The 22,485-nt window shown below is 39.5% G+C and overlaps 1 protein-coding gene across 3 annotated transcripts; it reads right to left on the reverse strand.

Moving 5' to 3' along the window:
- Window positions 1-5,262: 5,262 nt before the first annotated feature.
- Window positions 5,263-21,502, reverse strand: LOC103470245 (ubiquitin-associated protein 2-like). Of its 3 annotated transcripts, none has more exons than XM_008418537.1 (29): window positions 21,420-21,502; window positions 19,888-20,027; window positions 18,928-19,005; window positions 18,689-18,799; window positions 17,051-17,207; window positions 16,882-16,959; window positions 16,587-16,650; window positions 16,167-16,249; window positions 15,657-15,712; window positions 14,743-14,807; window positions 14,393-14,624; window positions 14,035-14,284; window positions 13,811-13,948; window positions 12,982-13,118; window positions 12,488-12,717; window positions 10,978-11,218; window positions 10,842-10,881; window positions 10,642-10,768; window positions 10,407-10,461; window positions 10,101-10,311; window positions 9,880-9,971; window positions 9,662-9,709; window positions 9,019-9,097; window positions 8,410-8,604; window positions 7,749-7,919; window positions 7,269-7,373; window positions 6,882-6,952; window positions 6,231-6,422; window positions 5,263-6,103 (listed from the first exon to the last, which is right to left on the reverse strand). In XM_008418537.1, the coding sequence occupies exons 2-29, from the start codon at window positions 19,981-19,983 to the stop codon at window positions 6,008-6,010; spliced, it is 3,498 nt and encodes a 1,165-aa protein (XP_008416759.1). In that variant the 5' UTR covers window positions 19,984-20,027; window positions 21,420-21,502; the 3' UTR covers window positions 5,263-6,007. The 3 variants fall into 3 exon arrangements, with proteins under 3 accessions (XP_008416759.1, XP_008416758.1, XP_017162366.1); XM_008418536.1 differs by having other exon boundaries at window positions 9,662-9,712; XM_017306877.1 differs by lacking the exon at window positions 7,269-7,373 and having other exon boundaries at window positions 9,662-9,712.
- Between the last annotated feature and the right edge of the window lie 983 nt (window positions 21,503-22,485).

The following is a 22,485-nucleotide window of genomic DNA, read 5'->3' on the forward strand; positions in this document are numbered from 1 at the left end:
GTGCCCAAAAAAAATGTGCCCAAAAGGGGCACATTTTGGTATTGACCAACAGTGGAAAACCATCGAACAAATTGTTTTTTTATATTTATTTGAAAAAACTAATACAGATGAGTAGAAATCTGCATTTGGGTTGATTCTCTTTTCATGTTTAACTAATAGTAAAAAAGAAAAAAGACTTACCACTTTTTCCTATTTCAATTTCTAGACAGGCACTTTGTTAAATGACTATGCTTTACTGTGACTGTAGGGGGCGCTTTTTTCGGCACGTCGAAAGAGCTTTCCCGCTTAATTTTTTCACAAAATAAACATAAAGGAGAATATTTTTAACAAAACGTGCCATTATTTTTATTTAACATTTTTATATAGCTATTGCTATTTATTTATTTGATTGCTTCTCCCTTCACATTTCACGGGTTGATCGCTGCACGCCGGTGGAGCATTTGCTAGCACTTTGTCCTCTCTCCCATGCTTGTGAAATCAGTCCAAAACAAAACTGTTAGTTCAGTTGATTAATCTAAAATGCCCTTAGTGTGTGTGTGTGAGTGTGTGCGTGCAGTGCTGAGCCTCTTTGTGTTGGCCTGTGATGTTCTGCCGGCCTGTCCAGGCTGCACCCTGCCTGATGACCCCTGCCAACCTGCAACGACAAGCCATGGATCAATGCACTGGTTGAACCTCAGTGGGAATATTCCACACTCTCAAACGATTATAACGATTCACAAAACCTTTATTTTTACTGGTAGAAACATTTGTAAAAATGCTTTCTAATGTTTTAGCTAACAAGGCAGCCTTAGATCGAGACAGGTCTGAAATATGTAGAATGAGCAGATTTGAATTAGTTTACTTTGATGGTAGATTCTTAAAAGTGTGTCATCGGTGAAATGGTTATATGACTCCAAGGTTTTAGCAATCTGTGATGGGTTTTTTTTATGTTTTCATTTTTAAAACTAACAGAAAAACAAACCTGAAGCATTTAAAGCAAAAGTCAAATTAACATTTATTATGTTATTTTTAATTTCTAATTTCTGACTGTTACTCAGATGTTTACCTTTAGGTGTTGTTCTTGTATTTCTGAAATAACCTGGAACAAAGTGAACACACTTGTAGACAAACTGGAACATCTGCACGTAACACATCATCTGCACACATGAAAATGTTGTGTTATGCACTGATTATTAGCACATCTGGGGAGTTAATAGATTTCACACATTGCACTGTAAAACCTCTATTAGCAAACATGTCGCCTCAGTGTTTTAACACATAAAATGGAAAGAACTGCATATTTAACAGCTTGTGTTGGTAGTAGTATTTCACACTATCAAATCTCACTGTTTTCTGACTTGGAACTAAGTCGGATTTGACATAATTTTCTTATCCTGAGCTCCGATTTCTGTCACAAATGGAGTACACCAGTAGAATGCAGAAAACAGCCTTGCTATTGGCAACAATACGTTTTTCTCCTTATGTCATGCTTTCAAACACCATAGCTATGTGTTTGCAAATATACACACATAAAACACGAGCATCTGTCACTACGTTTTACATATTCTTCTCCTTGAAAATAAATCTTGCACCTTTGAAGTGTCTGTTTTCCCTTTAAATTGAACCACGTTTGTAGGAACAATGCATTTTTGGGTTGAGCAGCATCCTCTCTGCTAATGCCGGAGAGAAGACAGGGTGATTGTATGGGGCAGCATCTCATTCACCGAAAAAAAAAAATGCAAAGCTTTAGCAGTTGAGACAGTCTTAATGCAGAGAGATATCAAGATGAGATTCTGGAGCAAGTGGCTCTCACCCCATCCATATCTCGAAATGACAGTGACATCCTCCAAAATGTTTACTCTGTTTAATCCAAAAGATTGGATTTCTCAGGGAAAAGCCAGAAACTTTAGGAGCGAATAAGATGAAACACCCTGATCTAAACTCCACCGGATAGTTGTGAATGAGTTTGGGTGTGCTGTCCTTGTCAGAGTTATCTTCATGGCAGAGTGACCAAAACAACCCACAGCAGTGTGGAACGAAGCTGGTGACCGGCAGCGTGAGGAGGAGTTGCCAGGCTGTTGTGGTTGTGTAAGGTTCTCCCATTAAAAAGTTAATACATTTTTTATTTGCCATCATCTTTTGTTGCTTCAGATTTTAATCTTCTAGTCCAACAAATTACACCAGAAGCAGAAGATGCAGAGAGGATTTGGAAAGTCAAACATCCAACTTGGCTGCTTAACCTAAAGATGGCTTTTTCTTACAAAGGTGGCACTGGATAAAGGGAAATAACCAGGTTTTCAACAGTACGTTTAGTTACTACATTAAATATCTGTTACTCCATTACCTAAAATCTTGACATTATTGCCAAGAAATTAATTGTTCTTTGTGGATGTTTTGTTGCCATTGATTGCATCATAAATGAACTGACCAAACAGTGTGTGATGCAGACATGACGTATTATTTTAGTACCTTTAAAACAGTCTCTCAAGAATAAAGCATAAACACCAAAATTATTTTAGTCGTTTTCAGACACTAATAGAGAAAGAGCGTACAGTTTTCTATTTGTCACGGGGAAAGCTACTAAAAAAAAACAACTAGTTAGGGACAAACAGTTTCATCAGTAAACAAGTAGGAGGCACAGATTACGGTTCAAATACTTCTGTCTCTGCTGTTGAATGCAAGCTTTGTCTGCCAGTAGACCAATATTGACACAGACATACCAATGTAAAGTTGAGTAAACTCTGGCCTCCACCCCAGTCATCCCCCACTGAAAATCAGTAGCACACATGAAACAGAAATATCGAAAGATCCCCATCTTCTATGAACACAGAGGATCAATCGGTTTGATCGTTTTTTCATGATCAGCAGTCTGCCGGGCGGACTATTTGTGTGGGCAATAAGTGGGTACATTAATTTAGGAGGAGGATTTGTCACCTACTAATTTCTTGACCCTGAGAACAACTGAGGTGTCATTACCACAGCATTGTTCCTTAAATCAGCGAAGCTCTTGATGTCATACCCCTCATCACAGCGAAGATCACAGCTGACTAAATGCTGTCATCATGGAATGTGCCGCTATTATGTGCCGCTGAGCCATTCATCCAAGTCCTTTGTTGACTGATGGCTTTTTGTTTGGCAGCAATTTTCCAGAGATGTCTCAGTGGAGAGCAAAAAACTCTGTTCTGCACAGGACACAAGTGAAAATCAGCATAATAGCTCTAATTAGAGACAGTTTCATTTTGAATGGATCCCGGCATCACATTTCACGACAAGGAGGACAAGAGCATATCACGCTAGACCTAAACAAATCCAGTAGCAGTTCTCCATTCAGCTGCATGCAAGTGTTTCTCATTTAAAGAGATTACAAAAAAAATAATAATAAAACAGTAGGGATTAATTTTAGCATCAAATCAAGTGCCCCCATCAAGACTCCTTTATCGACAAGAGTGTCAAGTTTCCATTCAGATCTTAAGTGTTGCAATATGCTGTGTGACGGCTTCATAGCTCCCCGTGTTTCCCAGGGACGAGTGAACTGTGTGAACCTCAAAACCATCTTTGTCTACATCTGAGAACGGAGCACTCGCAAGTGTCAGCAAACACTCTTTGGGGCATTCCTGTGTGCATTCCAGTGTCTCAATGAAAAAACAGGGTTTATTGTGAATAATGTGCCAAAAACAGAACCCAGCAGACAACTTGCAGCATCCAGTGAAACATTACAATGGAAGACCGGGTGGGAAACTGCACCCACGCAGTTTTATTCTCTGTGGCTAATTTGTTCGTTCAGTTTCAAGCTCAGCATCACATGGAGACATCCATCAAGAGAAACACGTGATCAAACAAGTCAACTCCTCTGTACTGTTTTTAGCCATAGTCTGACATTTACTATACACTTTTCTCGTTTTGCAATATTTCCGTTTTGGCTTTATCATCTTGACTTTAAATGATCCCGTGTAACCTTTGTAACTATAAGCTGCCTCAGGTCCTTCCTTTATATATAACATATCATTGTGGGTGGGCTGCAAGGGGGTTTGGGGTTAGCCTTTTAACTTCACTTTGACTTTTAACCTTCTTGCTGTAGGCTCCCACAATGCATCCATAAAAGCACCTGTCACTCAGTTCAGCTCCTTTTATTCCACATCAAATGTCTTTTCTTCTTACAATTTTTCTAGTTCACCACATTCTATAGTTTATAAAGGCTAGTTACGCTGTCCACATACTGTTTAGTTCGGATGCAAGACCAAAAAAGTTGCCCCGCTTCGTTACAATTCATATAAATTGTCAGCAGTGGCAGACCTGAGTTCATGTACAAATCTGAAGTTTCTTAGGAGCTATATACTGCCATCTACTGGTATTTAGTGAGACTTGCACCACTAAGAACGCATGTTATGTGTTTGAATCGTACTGTCGCAGTCTCCAGTTGTGCTTTTTGCAGTGCAAAAAGGATTTATGAATCCTGTTGCATTTAAAAGAATAAAAAAATTCACAATTTATTATACTTGAGCCTTAATTTCTTATAGTGACGACTATGGCTTAGAAAGAAAACAGAATTCAGGATGTAAGAAATTTTTTATAAGCTCAATAAAAAGTAAATTTTTCAAGAAGCGTCAGGCTTCTGAAAAATATGTTCACTTCTATGCTGCCAGTACTTGGTTGGATCTCCTTTTGCGTAACTGACTACATCAGTGCTGCTGAGATGCAACAAACATTTATCTGATGGCAGTCTTACCTTTCATATGGAGTTCTGGTCAGGCGAGTTTGCTAGTCACTCAAGCACAGAAATACTAGTCACTGAATTAGAGTTTATTACCTTTGGGAGTGTGAGCAAGTACCAAGTCCGTTAACCACATATTTAAAGCAGCTTAGTTAAAAAATAAAAAAATAGTTGGTCTATCATTCTGCACAAATTCTTTAAATTATTGTAAAGTAAATCTTTAAGCGAAAAAAAATCTGACTTGGCACATCCTTACTGTTCTAAAACAAAAAATGTAACCTTTTGATTCTCATTACTGAAGGTCCGGAAATGTAATGTATGCCACTTACGATCCATATCCGCTTCTGTACCTCAATTTTACAGATTTCTATTAAATCCATTCACAGGATCTCACTACACTGCACCTCATCTCCACGGAACAACGTCCTACTAAAAGAGCCAAGAAAATGTCTCATTACCAAATATTTATAACCAAGTTGAACTTTAACAAAAAAAAAAAAAAAAAACGAAACATCTGAAATATAGCCAGTGTAAAAACTGGCACCCATAGAGATGAAAAAACGAGACAGAAGTTGGAGCTCCAACTGCTCAGAACTTTATTTAGAGAGAAATAAGGGTTAAAATTAAATTAAAATATAAAATTTGGTTGGACAGGTCTGGTATGTAATTTTTAAAAAGGGGAGGTATGGACACAGGGTGGGAAGGCAGCTTCCAGGGGAGGGAGCTAGACGGAGGGAAAAGATATGAAAGAAATTTAAAGAGGATGAATTAAGCAATACAGGAAGGCAAGTATAAAAAAGGGAAAAAAAAAAAAAAAAAGACAGATGCAGTTAGTCATTATAAACCCCACCCCCATCTGAAATGTCCTCATATGTGATCAGTGCTACTGCGCTCTCCTTTTCCTTTTTGTTTCTTCAGGAGGATCGGATCATTTATCTTCACTCTCATATTAAATGTAACAATTTTTCCTGCAGTTTTGAAAAAAGTAAACAAAAAGTCCTTCAAAAATAAAATGCGGCAACCACTTTATGTTCTACTATTACATATACAGTATATATATATTTATATATAAATACATACATAAATATCTTACATGTACAACCAATTTTGAAAAGAAGGGGGAAGAGAGAACCCAAAAGACTTATGAGGACTTGGGGAGGTGGGGAGAGCATAATGCTCATTGTAAGGGTAGTGTGCCTGTTTTGTTTTTTTTTGTTGCTATTTTTTATGTTTTCCATTTGTTTTGTTCTAACTTTACACACACGCTCTCATGCAACCACACAGCCTTTTGGGGGAGAAGTGAAAGGGACGCATTCCTCAGTTTGCCCAGTAGGGAGAGCTGCCATAGCTGGACTTGCTGCCTTGGGTTTTCTGCTGCATACTGCTGGACTGATTTCGCTGACCTGGTCCACCCTGCAATGAAACAAAGTATCGTTCAGATGAGATTTCATCTCGCATCTGCCATAGAAATTTTCCCACACGTTTGCTATAGACGTACAATTTTAGAGGTGTGTTGACAGAAGGTTTGGCCTTTGCTTACCTGTCCATCTTGTGTTAGGTGATGGTGCAGCAGCTGGGAGTGGGGTTGTTGGTGTGGAGGCAGGATGTGCAGGAAGGGGCCAGGAGCATAGCCAGGCGCTCCACCAGGGTTCATGGGGCTGGCACCTCCCAGAGCAGAAGGCAGACTGAAGGGAGGTGGCGTCCCGGTGTGGAAGCCTTGCTTATCAAACGACTGAGAGACAAAAGAGTTTCAATTACTTCATGAGAACCCGCAAGTCTGGTGTCACTCATTTATCAACAATCATGCCTGTCTGCAGTCAGACTATACAAATGCCCAACTGGAAGAGGCTTTAAGTTTGCTCTGGACTCATTTATTGATCCGTTAACAGATTAACAGATGTACACACTTGTTTTTATTTATTCTATATTTAAGGTATTCTAAAATTACTTCTTTCACCCATAGAATGTTGTTAAATATATACATAATATCACTTATGGTTATATTTGGTTTTCCCTAATATTTAACTCCTTGGATGGAGAAGCTTGTAAACAAATAAATGATTAAACTCCTTTAAGATAAAACAGAGGCGCCTCCCCATCATAGTGCTGAAACCCATATATACTCCAAACTTCTAGCAAACACATCACCAAAAGATATTAAACATTAATCACACAAACATGAGAAACATGCCTGTGTTTTGCTGTATATGGAACCTCCCATATCAGGAACTCCAGCCGTTCCTGATCCAGACAATCCTGGTGCTGAGAAATGAGAGAAAAAGAAATGAAGAAATATTTTAATAAAAGATACTTGAACCGGCAGTGAAAAACAAGAATTGGCAAACGCTTTAAACCAATCTCTTTGCTGTTTAGCAGTAAATCTTGAATTTCTGTTTCCATGTTAGTATTCCAGATGCCAGCCCGCAGGAAGAAGCAGATTAGGTGAGGAGGTGCAGCGGCACATTGTCTCACTTTTTCACCACTCTGCAATGAGCTGCTGTAGCCCATGTGGATAGATTTCCATGTTTCCACTGGAGTAAATGAACAATGTTTCAGGATGCACATGTGTTGTTTGTACCTTTCCCTGGGCCGCTGCCTGCTGATTTGGCCTGTGACTGGGCAGAGCCTCCATACCCTGTCTTATTGTAATCCCCACCGTGGGCTTGAGACAGGTCATCAAAAGCTGAAGGACGAGGAACAGCACAGGACAGAAAGAGGGGGGTGGGGAATCAGAAGGGAGATGAGCAATGAAATTTATGAAGAGGGAAATGGATAGGTGGAGAAGAAGGGATTGGAGCAGGTCAGAGAGATACGGCAACCTGACAGTGATGGAAAGTGTGACTATATGTTCAACTTCAGGAGTGGCTTTCAGCTAAGCAAGCAGGCAAATAAACAAGCCACACACATGCAGCAAGATGTCCTCGTTCCTCTAGACATGGGAGCAGCTTTTAGCCACATAACTAGAGTCTGACGTCACCAATCTTGGGAGTATTTGCTTTGTACAAACTATGTGCAACACAGTTTCATTAAAAGATGAGCGAGCGTAGTAATGTCCCACCTGCACCGTAGGCGTGCTGCCCGTAACTTGGCTGATGCTGTTGGTGGTACTGACTGGAGGGGTTGGCCAGGCCCATCGCAGGCTGCTTGGCAGACGCTGGAGGCACAAACACTGTGGGGCCGTACTGGAAGGCTGAAGGAACGCCAGGCATGCCAGCGTAGTATGGCAGACCTGAGAGAGAGCAGAGGGGGGAAAATCAAAGCTTGGCACAATCTCAACTGAACTAATACGGTAAAACTGTCTCCAATCTTTTTTCTGAATTTTACCAGGAAAAAGGTTATTTGTGCCTTGTGTAAATGTTAGAGTAACAATTAGTTAACTAGAATAGGTACCTTTCACACCCTGAAGGACTTAAATCAAACGCTAATAAAGTAAACTATGAAAATGATTTTATTGTGTAGTGCCAACTTAGGTAGTCAATGTTCATTCAGGAAACCTTAAGAAGCAAGGAAGAAAAATACATATTTAAAATCAAGTTGTTTCATCAATTTCATTTAACCAATCAGAAAATGAAAAGTTCATGCAGAACTCAGTGCCTCAGTGTTACGTTTGCAAAGCCTTAAAGGTAAAAGGGAGAGGACCTGTAGATAGCTGCTTTACATATAATAGACATCTTGCCAATGATTAACATAATCCATCTGCAGGTTCTGGTTTTCTTTACCAGTGTATCCGTAGCCAGGTGGCAGAGGCGGGTTGAGAAAGGCCTGGTTCTGTGCCTGCTGACCCTGGTTCTGACCCTGTCCTTGAGTCCCTGTCTGCTGGGTCTGCTGGGTCTGAGGCTGGACCCCAGCAGTAGCCAGGCTAGTTGGGGGAGCTGGGGAAGAAGAGTCATTCCTGCCAAACTTTGTTGCCTCACCTGCAAACATAAACACACAGAAAATCATTAATTGCATCACTGGAATATTTGTGAGGAAGTATTCCGATTGGCTGACTAAGGCTTTAGCTTTATGCTACACTGCCCACTGTGCTTTTGTCATGTTTAAAAACCAACACTCTTGTGTATTTGTGCAGGTTTTTCTGAATGAAAGCTTTAAAAAAAAAAAAACCTTACTGTGTATACAATATTTCTTAAAGCAATGTGGCAGAGATATTCGTCTTTATAAAGGCTCTCTACGCATGTAAAAAGCCTTAGTGGCCATCATGCTCTCAAATTATGTCGACTTATGGTTCAAACATACAGATCAGGGGGAATATTCATACATGTAAATTTGGGGGAAAGTGGTGTTAGTTATTCTGCATTAATAATCAAAGTAAACCATTTTTTAGTTACCAGAATATGGATTATTAGCCAGGCTCTCTCTTCCAGGGATTGGAGCTGTAGCGCCAGGGAATGTTACACCGTAGTAGTCCTGATAAAAAAAAAAAWATACATATATAATAAATCAAGGGGTTAAAGATGATGTGAAAAAAGGAACCTATTCAATGAATAATTATACAATCACATGCTAAACTTAAGAGTTGTTTAACCCAAGGGAAACTGCACTGATGTGTATGGTTGTGCGAAAGAGAAAAAGAAATAAATTGAACAAGACCTTGAGCATTAATAGAAACGGTGAAGTCAGTAGTGTTTAAAAACATTAACCTAATTTTTTTTTCAAATGACGCATCTTTTGTGTTACCAAGTTAAGAAAGAAAAGGGGGGAAAAAATCATCTAGCTATGTAGTTTGCGAAGCTAAGGAGGTAAAGCAAGCCGAGTTGGCAAAGAACTAACATGGAGATCAAAATCAGAAAGTGACCAAGAAAAACCAAAAGTTTAACAGTCATAAAAACAGCAAAATCTGAAGAAAAAGCTGTTTAAAAGCTGAGATAAGTGGTTTAATTTTTAAACTGTGATGCAAGACCATCGGGGATCTGACGTTATGGATGTGAATCCATTTCGCTTATATTGGAGCAGCATGAGAAAAAGACTCACCAAAGGCAGTCGAGACTGCAGCATTTGCAAGTCTTCATATCCATAGATCTGCTGTTCGAAAAGAAAGAATAAATTATCACCTTGTGTCATGGTGAAATATTTAGAAAATCCTCAGGAATGACGCAGAAATTCATTCAAGTCTCCGCTTGTAAAAAAAAATGACATTTAAGAGAATGAAGACAAAATTAATGAAATATAAATTGGGAAAAGAAAGTTACCGGGTAAGCAGGCAGCAAGCCACCAGGACCCATAATGTACTGGTTAGCCAGTAGCGGCGGCACACCTTGGGCCAAATTAGGAGGAGCCTTACCTGTAGGGGAGGAAGAGCAGAAACCCACATGACCTTCTCTTTCATAAACAAATGAAGTGACATAAATCAGGCAGCTAATTGGAAAACCTGAAGCAAGTTGACTCATGTGTCTAGATAAAAATAACTTACCAGAAGTGGTGGTGAGTTGTGGTGCTGTGCGGCTGCCTGCAGCTGAGATTGTGGCGTTTGTGCCATTCTGACTCAGTCCTGGTCCTGCTGATTGATGAAGACCATTGGAGGATGAAGTGCTGACAATCGTGGATGCATTAGGAGGGACAGCTTGGCTGGAGGATGATGAAAAGGCATGAAGGTTGCTGCTGCCGCTTTCCTCATTGGTCATCTGGTCGAGAAAGAAATAACCAGATCAAGTGTGAGAAATTCAGGACTAAAAGGAATTGGAAGCATAATCTCTGCATTAGATGCTTATAAACTTACAGTGATGGAACTTGTGACAAGGGCTGATCCAGATGAGTGAGCACTGCTCATGTGACTGCAAAGAGAATACATCCATTAACTTGATGCAAATGAAAGTTTGAGCTTTAAAGGAAAATGAGTCTTAGAAGCTAGGAGATTCAGAGATTTGTTTTCTCCACATTACAGGATTAGGATATGTGCTTGAAACCATCATTATCTCCATGTTAAATGTCAGTATGAGTGAGCCAGCCATTACCTGCTGAGTGATGAGATGGGGGCTGAGTGTGATGGGGTAACTACAGGAGAAGGAATATGGTGTCCAGATCCACCCTCACTGGTCATAACAGGAGATTCTGTTTTCACAGTTCTAGACGACGTAGAGCCTGGTTTAAAGAAGACGAGAAATTTATTTTGTGTGTTGAAGACAAAAAATATTTTAATAGTGGGTGTACTTACTTTCCTGTGTGCTCTGTGTCTTCATAGCACTGTAGCCATTCTGTAACAGAAAGAGCGCATTTTGTCTTAAAATTTATCAGGCCACGGCCACATTAAGCCTTCAGGAACAAAACGGGACCAAGTTGTTTGTACTTGCCGTCAGAGGAGCAACAACACCAGATGAGACATCTTTGCTCTGCGAGAAGCCAAGATGAGGAGGCAGCGTTCTCGAGCTGCTGTTGTCTACTTGACTGGTTGGAGTAGGAACTGAAGAGGATGGTGGCGCTGCTGCACTGGGGAGACCGAGTGACGGGGAGGGAGTAGCACCAGGTAGGCCCAGAGATGGGGAAGGAAAGCTGGCATCTGATACAGCTGAGGGTAAGCTGCTCATGTGGTCACTGTTCAAAGGGAGGGAGGGGGGGGTGGAACGGGGAAATATTTGAAAAAAATATTGAAAAGTGCTGTTTATACAGCAATAGTTTAATTATGCAGGTATTGAAAAGAATTGTGGAAATGTTTTACAAGGGCATTATGGTGTTTGGCTTAAAACTATGTCAACATGTAACCAAATTGGTTTATTGTCAATACAGCAAGTTTAGTTAAACACAGATGTGGTATATTAGGTTTCTGGAAAGAAAAAAAAGTTTTTAAACGGATCCATCTTCTGCCATATTGTCCATAAAGATTAAAGTCCTTCCTGTGCGTCTCTAGTGTCTCTGGGAAGTGTCAAAGGGTGTGGAGTTTTTCATAGGCTGCATAATGCATTAACTAGAGCTGTGATGCTCCTCAACTGCCAGTTGCTGCATTCTGCTAGAGTACATGGTTCTTACAGGTTTTTCCATTTCCTCCATTATGAAATAGTAAATTCCAAACTTTACTATAAATACTTCTGAAGTGCTTGAACTTTCAAAAAGGGGGAAGGAAGTAAATAAATGAAGAAACAAGAGGAGGCAGGTTAAGAACGAAAACAAAAGATAAGAACATGAAATTGACACCAAGAGGCAAAGAAGAGAAAGTGCAAGTTTGGTCAAGCATTTGCAGATCACAACTGAATGAATTAACTACTGCAGGGGATGAAGGAAAACATGGTTAGATATTTTACTCAACTAAAATGAAATTTAAACTAAAGGAGATAGTGTGAAGGCAAAACAACCCCCAGACAAAGACTAGAAATAGTACAAAAATGTACATAGAATGGAGAAAGAAAAACAAAATTCCTTGCATTTTAAAAAAAGTTAGACTTCTTTTCAAAAACTGTTAGATATGCACTAGTTTAAAACTATGGACACTATGCTCATTATGTTGTAGCTTATATAGGAAATTGAATGTCAGTGTGTAACCTGGGAAGACCTATTTTGACAGGAGAATGAAAAAAAAAAATCTTGCCATCATCTGAAGCAAATGTCAACAGACTTACCATGAAATAGATTCATGACACCCATGTGGAATCTTTAATACAAAAGATGGAATTATACAGAACTCACTGGACTGCCATAATTGAGTTAAATTTAATTTCTTTTAGAATTTTATGTATGTGTCCTGCTTTATACAACATTTTATTTTCTTGAGAGGAAAAAAAAAGAAGATAAAAGTATAATAAAATACCAATTTATCATTGGGCCTCCATCCTTTTGTATGAACACTGTTTCCTTTTAATAGCCACATACCTCACAGATCCTGACTTGGGGAACATGCTGTTCTGTGCCTGCTGTGTGGGAACAGCTGCAGGAGCAGGCATGGTGGTCTGAACCAGGGTGGATGAATGTTCTCGGGCCAACTCGGTCTGAAAGTCTGCTGTTACACTTCCAGCTTCAGAGCTGAAGTCAAGAGCTCCAAACTGAACATTCAGACCAGAGATGTCGGCTGAGCCTGGCATTTCCACCGCTGACGATGGAATCTGAGACAGAAAGAATGCGTGTTGTAGAAAAAGAAAGCAATCACTGATATAAATCACTGTGTACTTATTTACAAAAGGGGTCAAAAAAATAACCACCCCAAAACTGAAATGCAATCTGAAGTAGCACTTCAACTTGATATAAAGTGGTTTCAAAGTTTAAAACTCTTTATAAAATATAAGTTGATGTCTTACGAGTAACATTCCCATCATCTATGCAGGGATTGTATTGTACATTTTATGTTCTTAGGAGCTCTGATATTTTACCTTCGATGGAAGAGGAGCTCTGCGTCGCTGGGTCTTTAACTGTCGCTGAGGAGGATCAGAGATCGAAAGATCCAGGCCTGACTGCTTACTTCCTGGAGAAGATCCATCTCTTACAGGGAGGCCAGAAGACTCCTGACCTGAAATTCAAAACAATGTTTTTGCATACAATAACAAACCTACAGGATCAGGATCAGGATCATGCAAGTTTCAAAAGACGACATTGTGAAACACAACACTGCCATAATCTCCTTATAAAGAGACTGAGACTGTTTGCAATACTGTATACATTAGTATCTGGAAAAATATACAAAAAATTGTAAACATTCCATAGATCAGTTGGCCATTTATTCATTGCATCATTCCTGCTGTTTATAATCCTTTTAATTAAAAGCTACACTCGCGTGTTTCTACATACCACTAATCAGCAAGATGAAAGAATAATAAACTAACAGTTTAGAAATAATTCCTGTCACAAAAATGTCATAGTGGGGTAAGTAAAGGAGCTTCATTAAGCTCCTTTGCTTGGAGCAGTCAACGTCCTTCAGCACTGACTGAAGGACGACTGTTTTAAAACTGAAGTTTGCTGCCACTCATCATCTTTGTTAAGTAGCTAACATTTTTAAAAAATACCCCACCAGTTTATGGTTATTCTTTATTAATAATCTAATCTTGTCAAATAAAATGTAAGGAAATAACTACAAAAAAGCATTTATAGTGAATATTGTTACAGTTCTGTTTTAAACAGAAGACACCATGTAACATTTTACATATTAGACTCATTATCATGAAGATTAAATGTATTTAATAGTGTGTTGAGCTGTGGCTGTACCTGGTGGTGTGGGGGCCTGTGGAGCGTGTGGCTGAGACAAGCCCAGAGGCTCTGTGGTGGGCAGTATGGAGGACTGCTGCTGCCTTTGAGCAAGCTGGCTGAGCACTGCAGATGGTTCTGGCTGATGCTTCATTTCCACTTCAGAGAACACAAACAAATGCCATTGTAGCTGCAAATATATGGTTAATTTAGAGCACCCAAGTCCTAATTTAAGATCAACTTACAGTTTTGGGTTCCAATAGGGCCATTTTCAACCCTCTGTGCCTTGGTATCTGCAGTAGGTGAAGCTGCAGGAGCTGGACTCTGCATCGGAGGTTGTCCTGGGTCTCTGGAGACGCCGCCGCTTGTTGCCAACATCTGACTGGTTCTCTGAGGCAATCGAGGCCCGTTGAGTGGCTCAGACATGCAAATGTCTGGACCTGGTGCCTGCTTAGGTGCATTCAGGGACCCAAAACCAGAACCTATGACTGAAGACTGGGAGCATAACAGACCAGGCAAAATTACTTCAACAATACCACAGACTAGTAATATTTATAAAATACGGGTTCTCCAACAGGTGCGAGTGTGTGTGGGAAGAAATACCAGTGCAGCATGTGCATAGGTGGTGCTAGCAGAGGCAGCATGAGCGTAGCTGTTGGCGGTGGCATGTGCGTAGCTGTGTGTTGCAGTCCGTCCATTGTGGTGGGAGTTGGTGAAAACCAGGCTTTGGCCCAAATCCTCTGCTGAAGGACCATCAACGATTGCTCCCAAGTCAGAGTCCACAGAACCTCCCACAGTCACTCCAGTCTTAGGCAGTATGCTAGCCAGGTCCACACTGAGCAGATACAGGACAAGAACAGAAGTAGAGAAGAGATTTGTTTTCAGAAGATGAGTATTAAGAAGATTGGGATTTTTAAAGCCCGTTTTATAAAGACGTTTAAGGTTGGACTTACTTGTGTCCAGGTGTGATGTGGTTAGCTGGAGCAGAAGAGGCAGTGAACACTTTGGTCTCAGACAACTGTGATAGAGTATAAATACAGTCATAAGATTATCTCTGCGTATGGCTGACACTGTAGGTCAAATGCAACTTCTTTCCAACCTTGTATCAAGTGCTACCTTCATTTCCATGAATAAGCAGTTACCATTATTTACCAAGATGCTTGCATGTCATTTAGCCCCTGAGCTGTTTTGCGTCTTGGCAATGTGGTTGTTTCATACCAGGTTTTTGCATTACAAATGGTGCTGTCTAAACCAGGGCCCGTAACCCCCAGAGAGAGTTTGTACCAGCTTGTACCAGCTTTGATGGCCAAAGATTAGAAATGATTCTCAACATTCTACTCAGTTTACTGCAAGAAAACTGAGTTATATGTGTGATCCTTGTGTATCCCACTAATATTCAGCAACTGGACCAAAACAATCCTCATATTTAGAATTTAATGAAACTATGTCAGGTTAGACCACTTTCTCCAATACTAATGAAAATACTCCACTGCCAAACAATAAATACAGTCATACAACATGGTTTAAGTACATAAAAAAAAAGTTAACAGGTATAAAATTGAAGCCAGTAGGGTGTAAACATGCTCTTGCTTCTTAAAAACAGATTTTGAGTATCAATGATTACAATATTGACTCAAAATATACCCCTATAAAGTGCATTTATATTTCAGTCAAAGCAGATAATTCAAGGTTTTGTGGACTTAGATTTCTGTTCATCCCCCATATGTTGCGCAGTGACAGTAACTGAGAAATGATGCTGTTGTAAATATGACAACACATGATGGACATGGCAACAAGTGCATAAAATTGCAATAGTACTGTATATAGTATTGATAATTCATCTCATATTTAAACTGTTATGTCTTACATCCTCGCTCCATTCTTCTGAATTCCAGTCTTCCAGATTGTTGCCGCGCCATGTTCCTGACAGAGAGAGAGCAAAAGCTGTCAAGTTATTGTTTTTAACTTTCCTTCAACTCTTCAAATAGTTTTAATTTCACCCTGAGCTATATCTCCAACTCCAGTCCACAAGAGGCAAAGTCTTGATGTTTTTAGAGGTATCCTTGTTCCACCTGAATCAAATGTCTGAATCACACTCTTAGCATTTCATCAAATCCTGCAGAGTCCTGGTAGTGATCCATTCATCAAGTGTCTGTAAACAAGAAGGCCTCTAAACTCTGAAGACAGTGGCTCTGAAGGATTACAATGCTACACCGCAGTAGTAAATTTATGTCTTGTAGTATGAATCTCAAAAGCAGCGAGACTGTGCTACTAATGAATGGACTGGTATCACCAAACAAAGGATACAGCTATTGTAAAAACATGAGCAAAATCTGACTTCATAATGTGGAAGCTTAGTTTCTATCATCTTATTTACCAGTTCCCTCAGTAGTTTCATTGCCCTCCAATCTGTCCTGGTTGGCTCTGGAGTTTGAGGTGTAGTCAGCAGGATTAAAAGTGCTGGAAGAAGTAAAAAGTAAATTACTCAGAAACTAATATTAAAATACAAGATCTTGTTCCTGCAAATAGGGTGTGCATTTTTTGTTTGTTTGGATTTTTCCTCTTTCTTGAACAGTAAATTGACAGGAGATAGGGAGCAGAGATAAGGGCATGAAGCAAATGCCCCAAAATTACACCACATCAAGAACCACAGCCTCTGCAAATGGTGCCCACGCTTTAAGAATTGAGCCACCCAGTGCCCTAGGTGTACATGTTTTAACAGAGCTTAAGATTTAACTCAATGTTTTATCATTTGATACTGATAACAATTGAACAGGATTTAAGTAAATATTATTACCCCATTCCTTGTGAAGAGAACCTGTTTCCAACAGTTCCTCTTCCTCTCCCACGGCCCCCGACTCCTGAAGGGAAAATAGATAGGAGCTAATTGGAACCCTTCAACCTTAATTTCTGATTAAAGTCTTTATGAACAAATATAATAAGAACAAAAAACAAATAAAAAGAAATCACCCAACAATTTTTGACCACTAAGAACACAATAAATCAGGGTCGTCTGTCCAGTAAGTTTGGTAAAAGTAAACAAACTCTGGATTTGTCTGCATTTAGTAAGAGGGTTTTATTCTAGTGTGTACCTCTGCCTCGCCCCCTGCGCCCACGGTCAGACCCTCTCTCTCCAGGAGTCACCTCAAACCCGTTCTCCTCTGAACGACCTATGATTCAACCAGAACAAAAATAAATACATTTGAAAACTGCGCGCACACACACACAGTCTACATTATTCAGCATTACACCATTTCATACCTTCACGACCCCGGCTGATGCCTCTGCCCCTCCTGTTGGACGCTCCACGTCCACGGCTGGCCTCTCGTTCTCCTTTCTTCTCCCGGCTTTCTTTTAAATCCGAGGTTCCTCCCTCTTTCCCGATACTACGCTTCTTTCCTACAGTCTCCCAGGAGTTCTGAACAGCAAACAAAATCAATGTTGGTGCTACAAAGAACACTGTAGAGGTGCGTGGTATGACCAAAATTTTATGTCATGGCATTTTCAACAATTGTCACTCCATTTTTCTTTTAAAGCAAATGTGTGTTAATCACATTTTTGACATCCTTAAAAAAATGCCAGTATTTCTAGAAGTGAGTTTTCAGGACAGTCTCACTAATGAATCACATGGCATGACTGTTGTAGTGTAAATATATAATATTTCCAATTTGGTATTAAACAGCAGCTATCCAGTCTTTTGGCCGTAACTCAAACATTTTCCCACAGCACTTAATGAGACCATATCTTCAGTGACGTAAAAAGTGATTATTTTTTATTATTATTATTATTTCAACCCACCGCATGCTTGTTTTGCTGTAGGGAGTGCTTCTTTATTTCAACACAGATGGCATATTATTGTTATTTCAATGACACGTGAGCTTTTACAGCCAAAGTACTTCCATACAACAGAAACCGCGCCTCTTTTAGGCATTTTTTCTAGGTAATCACCTCAAGGGTCTTTTGCTGCAATTTTTGTCCAAGTCCACACTCAACTCCGCCAGTGACACTAGCTTCTCTTTCGCTGCTCTGCATATGACTTCAGTGTGTAACAAAGAAAAAGGCCCTCCTCGAAACAGGTTACCAGTGAATATGTTCTGAGACTTAAAAAATAAATAAGTACCGTATTTTCCGCACTATAAGGAGCACCTTAAAACCTTTAATTTCCTCAAAAGGCGACAGTGCGCCTTATAACCCGGTGCGCCTTATATATGGACCAATATTGAGCCACAACGGATCTAGCAACTACGGTAAGCAGCCGCCGACTTCATTTCCCCCCATAAAAGAAGAAGTGCGCTGTGCATGCTGGGATAGTTGTCAGAACGCTGGTTTGTTAATAAAGTTTGATAATACATTTAAAGCCAGGGGGGGGAGGGGCGAAGGAAGAGACAGAGACTGCCGGGGCAGCGTGTTGGTTAATCTGTGTTACCCAGAAAGCAGTTGGGCACAATATCGCAACACCAACACCGTGAGTGAAACAATGACTGGGGCAGACTACTATATATATATATAAAGTACTCTGGGACCACTTCTTTACAAATGTGGATGTGTAATAATAGAGTATGAAACAAATTGGCAACCCAAACTGAAGCGTCTATTCGATGTGCCTTATAATGCGGTGCGCCTTATATATGAAAACAGTTTTAAAATAGGCCATTCATTGAAGGTGCGCCTTATAATCCGGTGCGCCTTATAGTGGGGAAAATATGGTAAATAAATAAATAAAAGGGTGTATGGAAAATTTTAAAACACAACAAAAATAAAAACTGTCTTATGTGATTAGAACAAACAAAAAAAGCAGCATAGTTCCTCCCCTTCCCTCAATAGTAGTAAAAAAAAAAAGCTAGTCAGAATGTGATTACTTTTATCTCTGTACATCCATGTTTGTGTGTGTGCTCTTACTGTGTCGGAGGGACTCTCAAGCAGAAAATTGATGGCTCTGTTTACATCTTCATTGCAGTCATGGAGGGCTACTACGCATTCATCTTGGGTCTTCCCAGTTACCTCAATCAACTGAAAGTAAAGGAATCAGAATTAAGCTGTTATGTTTTATTATGAACCACAACAAAGTTATTTGTATTAAGAAGCTGTATGAATCTAGACTACATTACGTTTTATTTTCCACCTGTGCATGAACATACCTGTTTGACCTTGTCTTCAAAGTCAGTATCATTATTGTCGTAGATCACCTGCGCTAAACGCATCTGCTCTGCTGTGGCCTGTAAAAGAGAAGCAAACAGAGCTAAGCGAGGACAACAACAAAATGTGGCTTCTTGTCTTAATCAGTTAAAATTATCTTATGTGGTGGTTCACTGATTAGTTTAGTGGTTATTTCTTGATCTCTGCTTCTAAAAGCTTTGACCTGCCAATACATATTTTATGCAGTTTCAATTTCTCTTTAAGAAGGACAAATGGAATAAGAGAAATCACAAAGAAATATTTTAAGCCTTTCTGCAACAAACATGTTTTAAGTTTATATCAGAGCCAGAAGTGAACAAGGTTTTACCATCATAAAACAAAGACCAAATACTTACAAAGTTCACATTTTAAGCTATCCTTACCTTCCAGTATTGGCAATTTGAGCCGATACATTAGTACTTATAAGCAACAATCAGTGATTTTCATGAAAAATGTAGACCCTGGCCTTAGTTCAGATCAACAAAAAGATGGAAATATTTCCTAATTCCGCATGTTACATACAGGCAGAATTCACAAGCTTAAAAGATTTTTTTTTTAAAGTGACTGTTGTATTTCAGCCATCTTATTTGTTTAAAAAGTTTTTGTTTTGCTGCCTGAATGAAACTCTGATGTAAAATGAAGTTTTATTTTAAATACTTTCTTGAATCTCAATGTGTCCCCTGATAGCCTTTCTAAAATATTTTTCCAGTAACAGCATCCACAAAAGTGTTGTTGTCAGCAGACCTGATGGCAATGAGACAGTTCAGATATTAGAGTTTTTGGCTGACTGGTCACTACTCGGGCCCATAAGCTAAAGCCTGGATGATTCTGGTCATCAACCATTTTGTTTGGTGAATTTTTATGTAGTTTTAGAAGTAAATACAATTATAATTTCAAGAAAAGAGAAGCAGTCAATATCTCACCTGTATCTGTTTCTGTGGCTGTGTTGTTTGGGTGGTTGTGGGCAGCGTCTTGTCCCGAGTCCCTCGGGCTGGATTGCTGACCACTGAAGTCATCATATACAGTATATACAAAAAAAGTGTATGTACAAAATAGAAAAAATCTAGGGGAAAGGAAAGAAAGTACAAATATGGTAATTGAAAAGAGAGTTTATGAAAAGGTAGAAATGAACAGCTGTGTCTTTAAAAAAATGGCTCTGGGTAAATGCGCAATACTAGAGCTGTACACTTGATATAGGCAGACTGACACACGGTTATATACCATGTAAGACTATAACCCCCGTATCTGTCGCCCCCCACATCCACTGTTAAATTTAGCCAGCCAAGAGGGGACTGTCCGGTGTCATCTTACAGCTCTCCCTCCTTTCCCCACTCAAAAATACCGTCAGTATTCACCAGCGTTTCTTGTCGGAGGGCATAGATATCGTTCCCTTTGATGAGCTACAAACCTTTACCGCAAAAGAAACGAAAATAGATTTTAAAAAGCAAAGCAGAGAACTGCTTTGTAGGCCAAAATCAGTAGAAATTGAAAGCACAAAAACAAGGATTACGTCACACCTTTTAATAGACCATAAGATCCCGAAAATGTTAGGAAATTGCGGGTTTCAAATGACGTTACAAAAATAAACAAAAAAATAACAGTGGGATGGCTAGTCACTGATGAAAGTTGGAAGGCAAAAATCACGTAAACGTTATATGGTGGGTGTATTGTCCGCTTTAAAGCGATTCCAAGAGCTGTTTTTTTTTTTTTTATCTTTCGACCATAGAAATATCTGAAGTTATCCGACGTTGAAAAGCGCTCAAATAAAAAAATACAACAGAAAGTCAAAATACAGGCCAACGTTCAGTGGAGTTCATGATAGCTGTAGCCTAGCGAGCCACTTGCCTTTGTTCTATCAACAGTCCCTACGCCATTCCCGAGTCTCCGCTTGGAGAAAACCAGCGCAGTAATTTTACGGTTGGTTCGCGTGTCATAAAACAACGACGCTTTTGTTTTACAGTCACCAAGGCAGACAGGGGGGAAAACAAACAGACGCGTCAAGAGCGACGACATACCCCTTTGTGTAAACCCGAGCGAAAAGCTAACATTAGCAGCAAGCTAACACTTGTAACGAAAGCAACACAGTGACGTGTCTCCTTCAAATTATTGTACTTACGGGACCCAAATATCGTTTAATTTACTTCAGGGACCGCGGATGGCAATGGCTCAGTCGAAATTTAAGTTGCCCACGAAGCTATAAGAGTAATGAGCGGCTAAATGCTATCAGCTCCGGCATGTGAAAGGCCTTTTCCCCCAAATTCAATACAATGGTTCACAGTTTGGATAGAGCCTCGCGTGTTAGCAAACCACGGAACAACCAGTTCAAGTCGAGTTTACACACGTAGAACGTCAAACACTGACTATAAAACAAAACCAAATTACACAATAAAAATCATTTTTAATTTTTAAACTGATTTTAAAAATAATTCGCTAAACAAATCTGACTTTCTTTTACCTGCTAACACGCTTTCGCTCAGCCAGCAGGCAGCAGCAGATGTGTCACGTGATCCACCGCGCCGTTGTTTAACGTAAGGAATCGGAGCTCCACAAACAAACGTTACAACCAATCAAAAGCATCTACCAGGTCACGTGGTACAAAGTTGCAGGACAACTCGCGCGTAAGACGTTTGATGATGTTATTTAGGCTTTGCATTATATTTTATTCAAAGTCAGTAAATGTACGAGTTCTGTGAAAAAATTAGACCCCGTATGAAGCCCCTTCGGTTTTTTTCAGTCTAATATTAATGTATCGTTATTTAATACAAATTACAGTACCGCATTAAGAGAATCAAGCCGTGGTGTCACACTCCAGTCCTCAGGGACCACTGTCCTGCAGGTTTTAGATGTGCCACAGGTACAAAAACACTGGAATGAAATGACTTAATTACCTCCTTCTTGTGTAGATAAGTTCTCCAGAGCCTTGCTGATGGCCTAATTATTCTATTCATGTGTGGTGCAGCAGAGTCACATCTGAAAGTTGCAGGGCAGTGGCCCTCCAGGACTGGAGTTTGACACCTATGATCTAAGCTATTAAAACTTAAGAGAAAAAATTCTGTACATCATAATTTAAAAAATAATCACTTATTCGAGTGAGGGATCAATAAACGCATGTCCACATCCGTTAAAATGCATAAGATTACACAGGTGTATGACACTAGACGCACATGGTTAGAACTTGTTCACTCAGACGTGCCCTGTTTAAAAATCAGATATTTAGTTTCATCTTCTCCTGACTGCCATTTTCTTTCTTTGTAAAGAAAATTAGCTGCAACATTTCTTCTTGAAACATGATTAGAAAACAAAATTTATATTTTTCAAAAATACAATTCCATTTACCATAGACAAAGTGAACTCCTATATATGTCCAGGTTGTTAAACTCGACAAGATCAGACTTTCAAGTTGACCTCAAATATGAATACAGTATCTAAACTAAACTACTTTGTATCTAAACTGAAGGCCAAAAAAGATTAGTAAAAAATTACAATAAGTTTGATATAAATGAAAAAAAACAACATATATA

Source organism: Poecilia reticulata, linkage group LG9 (genome assembly GCF_000633615.1).
Source record: "Poecilia reticulata strain Guanapo linkage group LG9, Guppy_female_1.0+MT, whole genome shotgun sequence".
Lineage (NCBI taxonomy): Eukaryota > Metazoa > Chordata > Actinopteri > Cyprinodontiformes > Poeciliidae > Poecilia > Poecilia reticulata.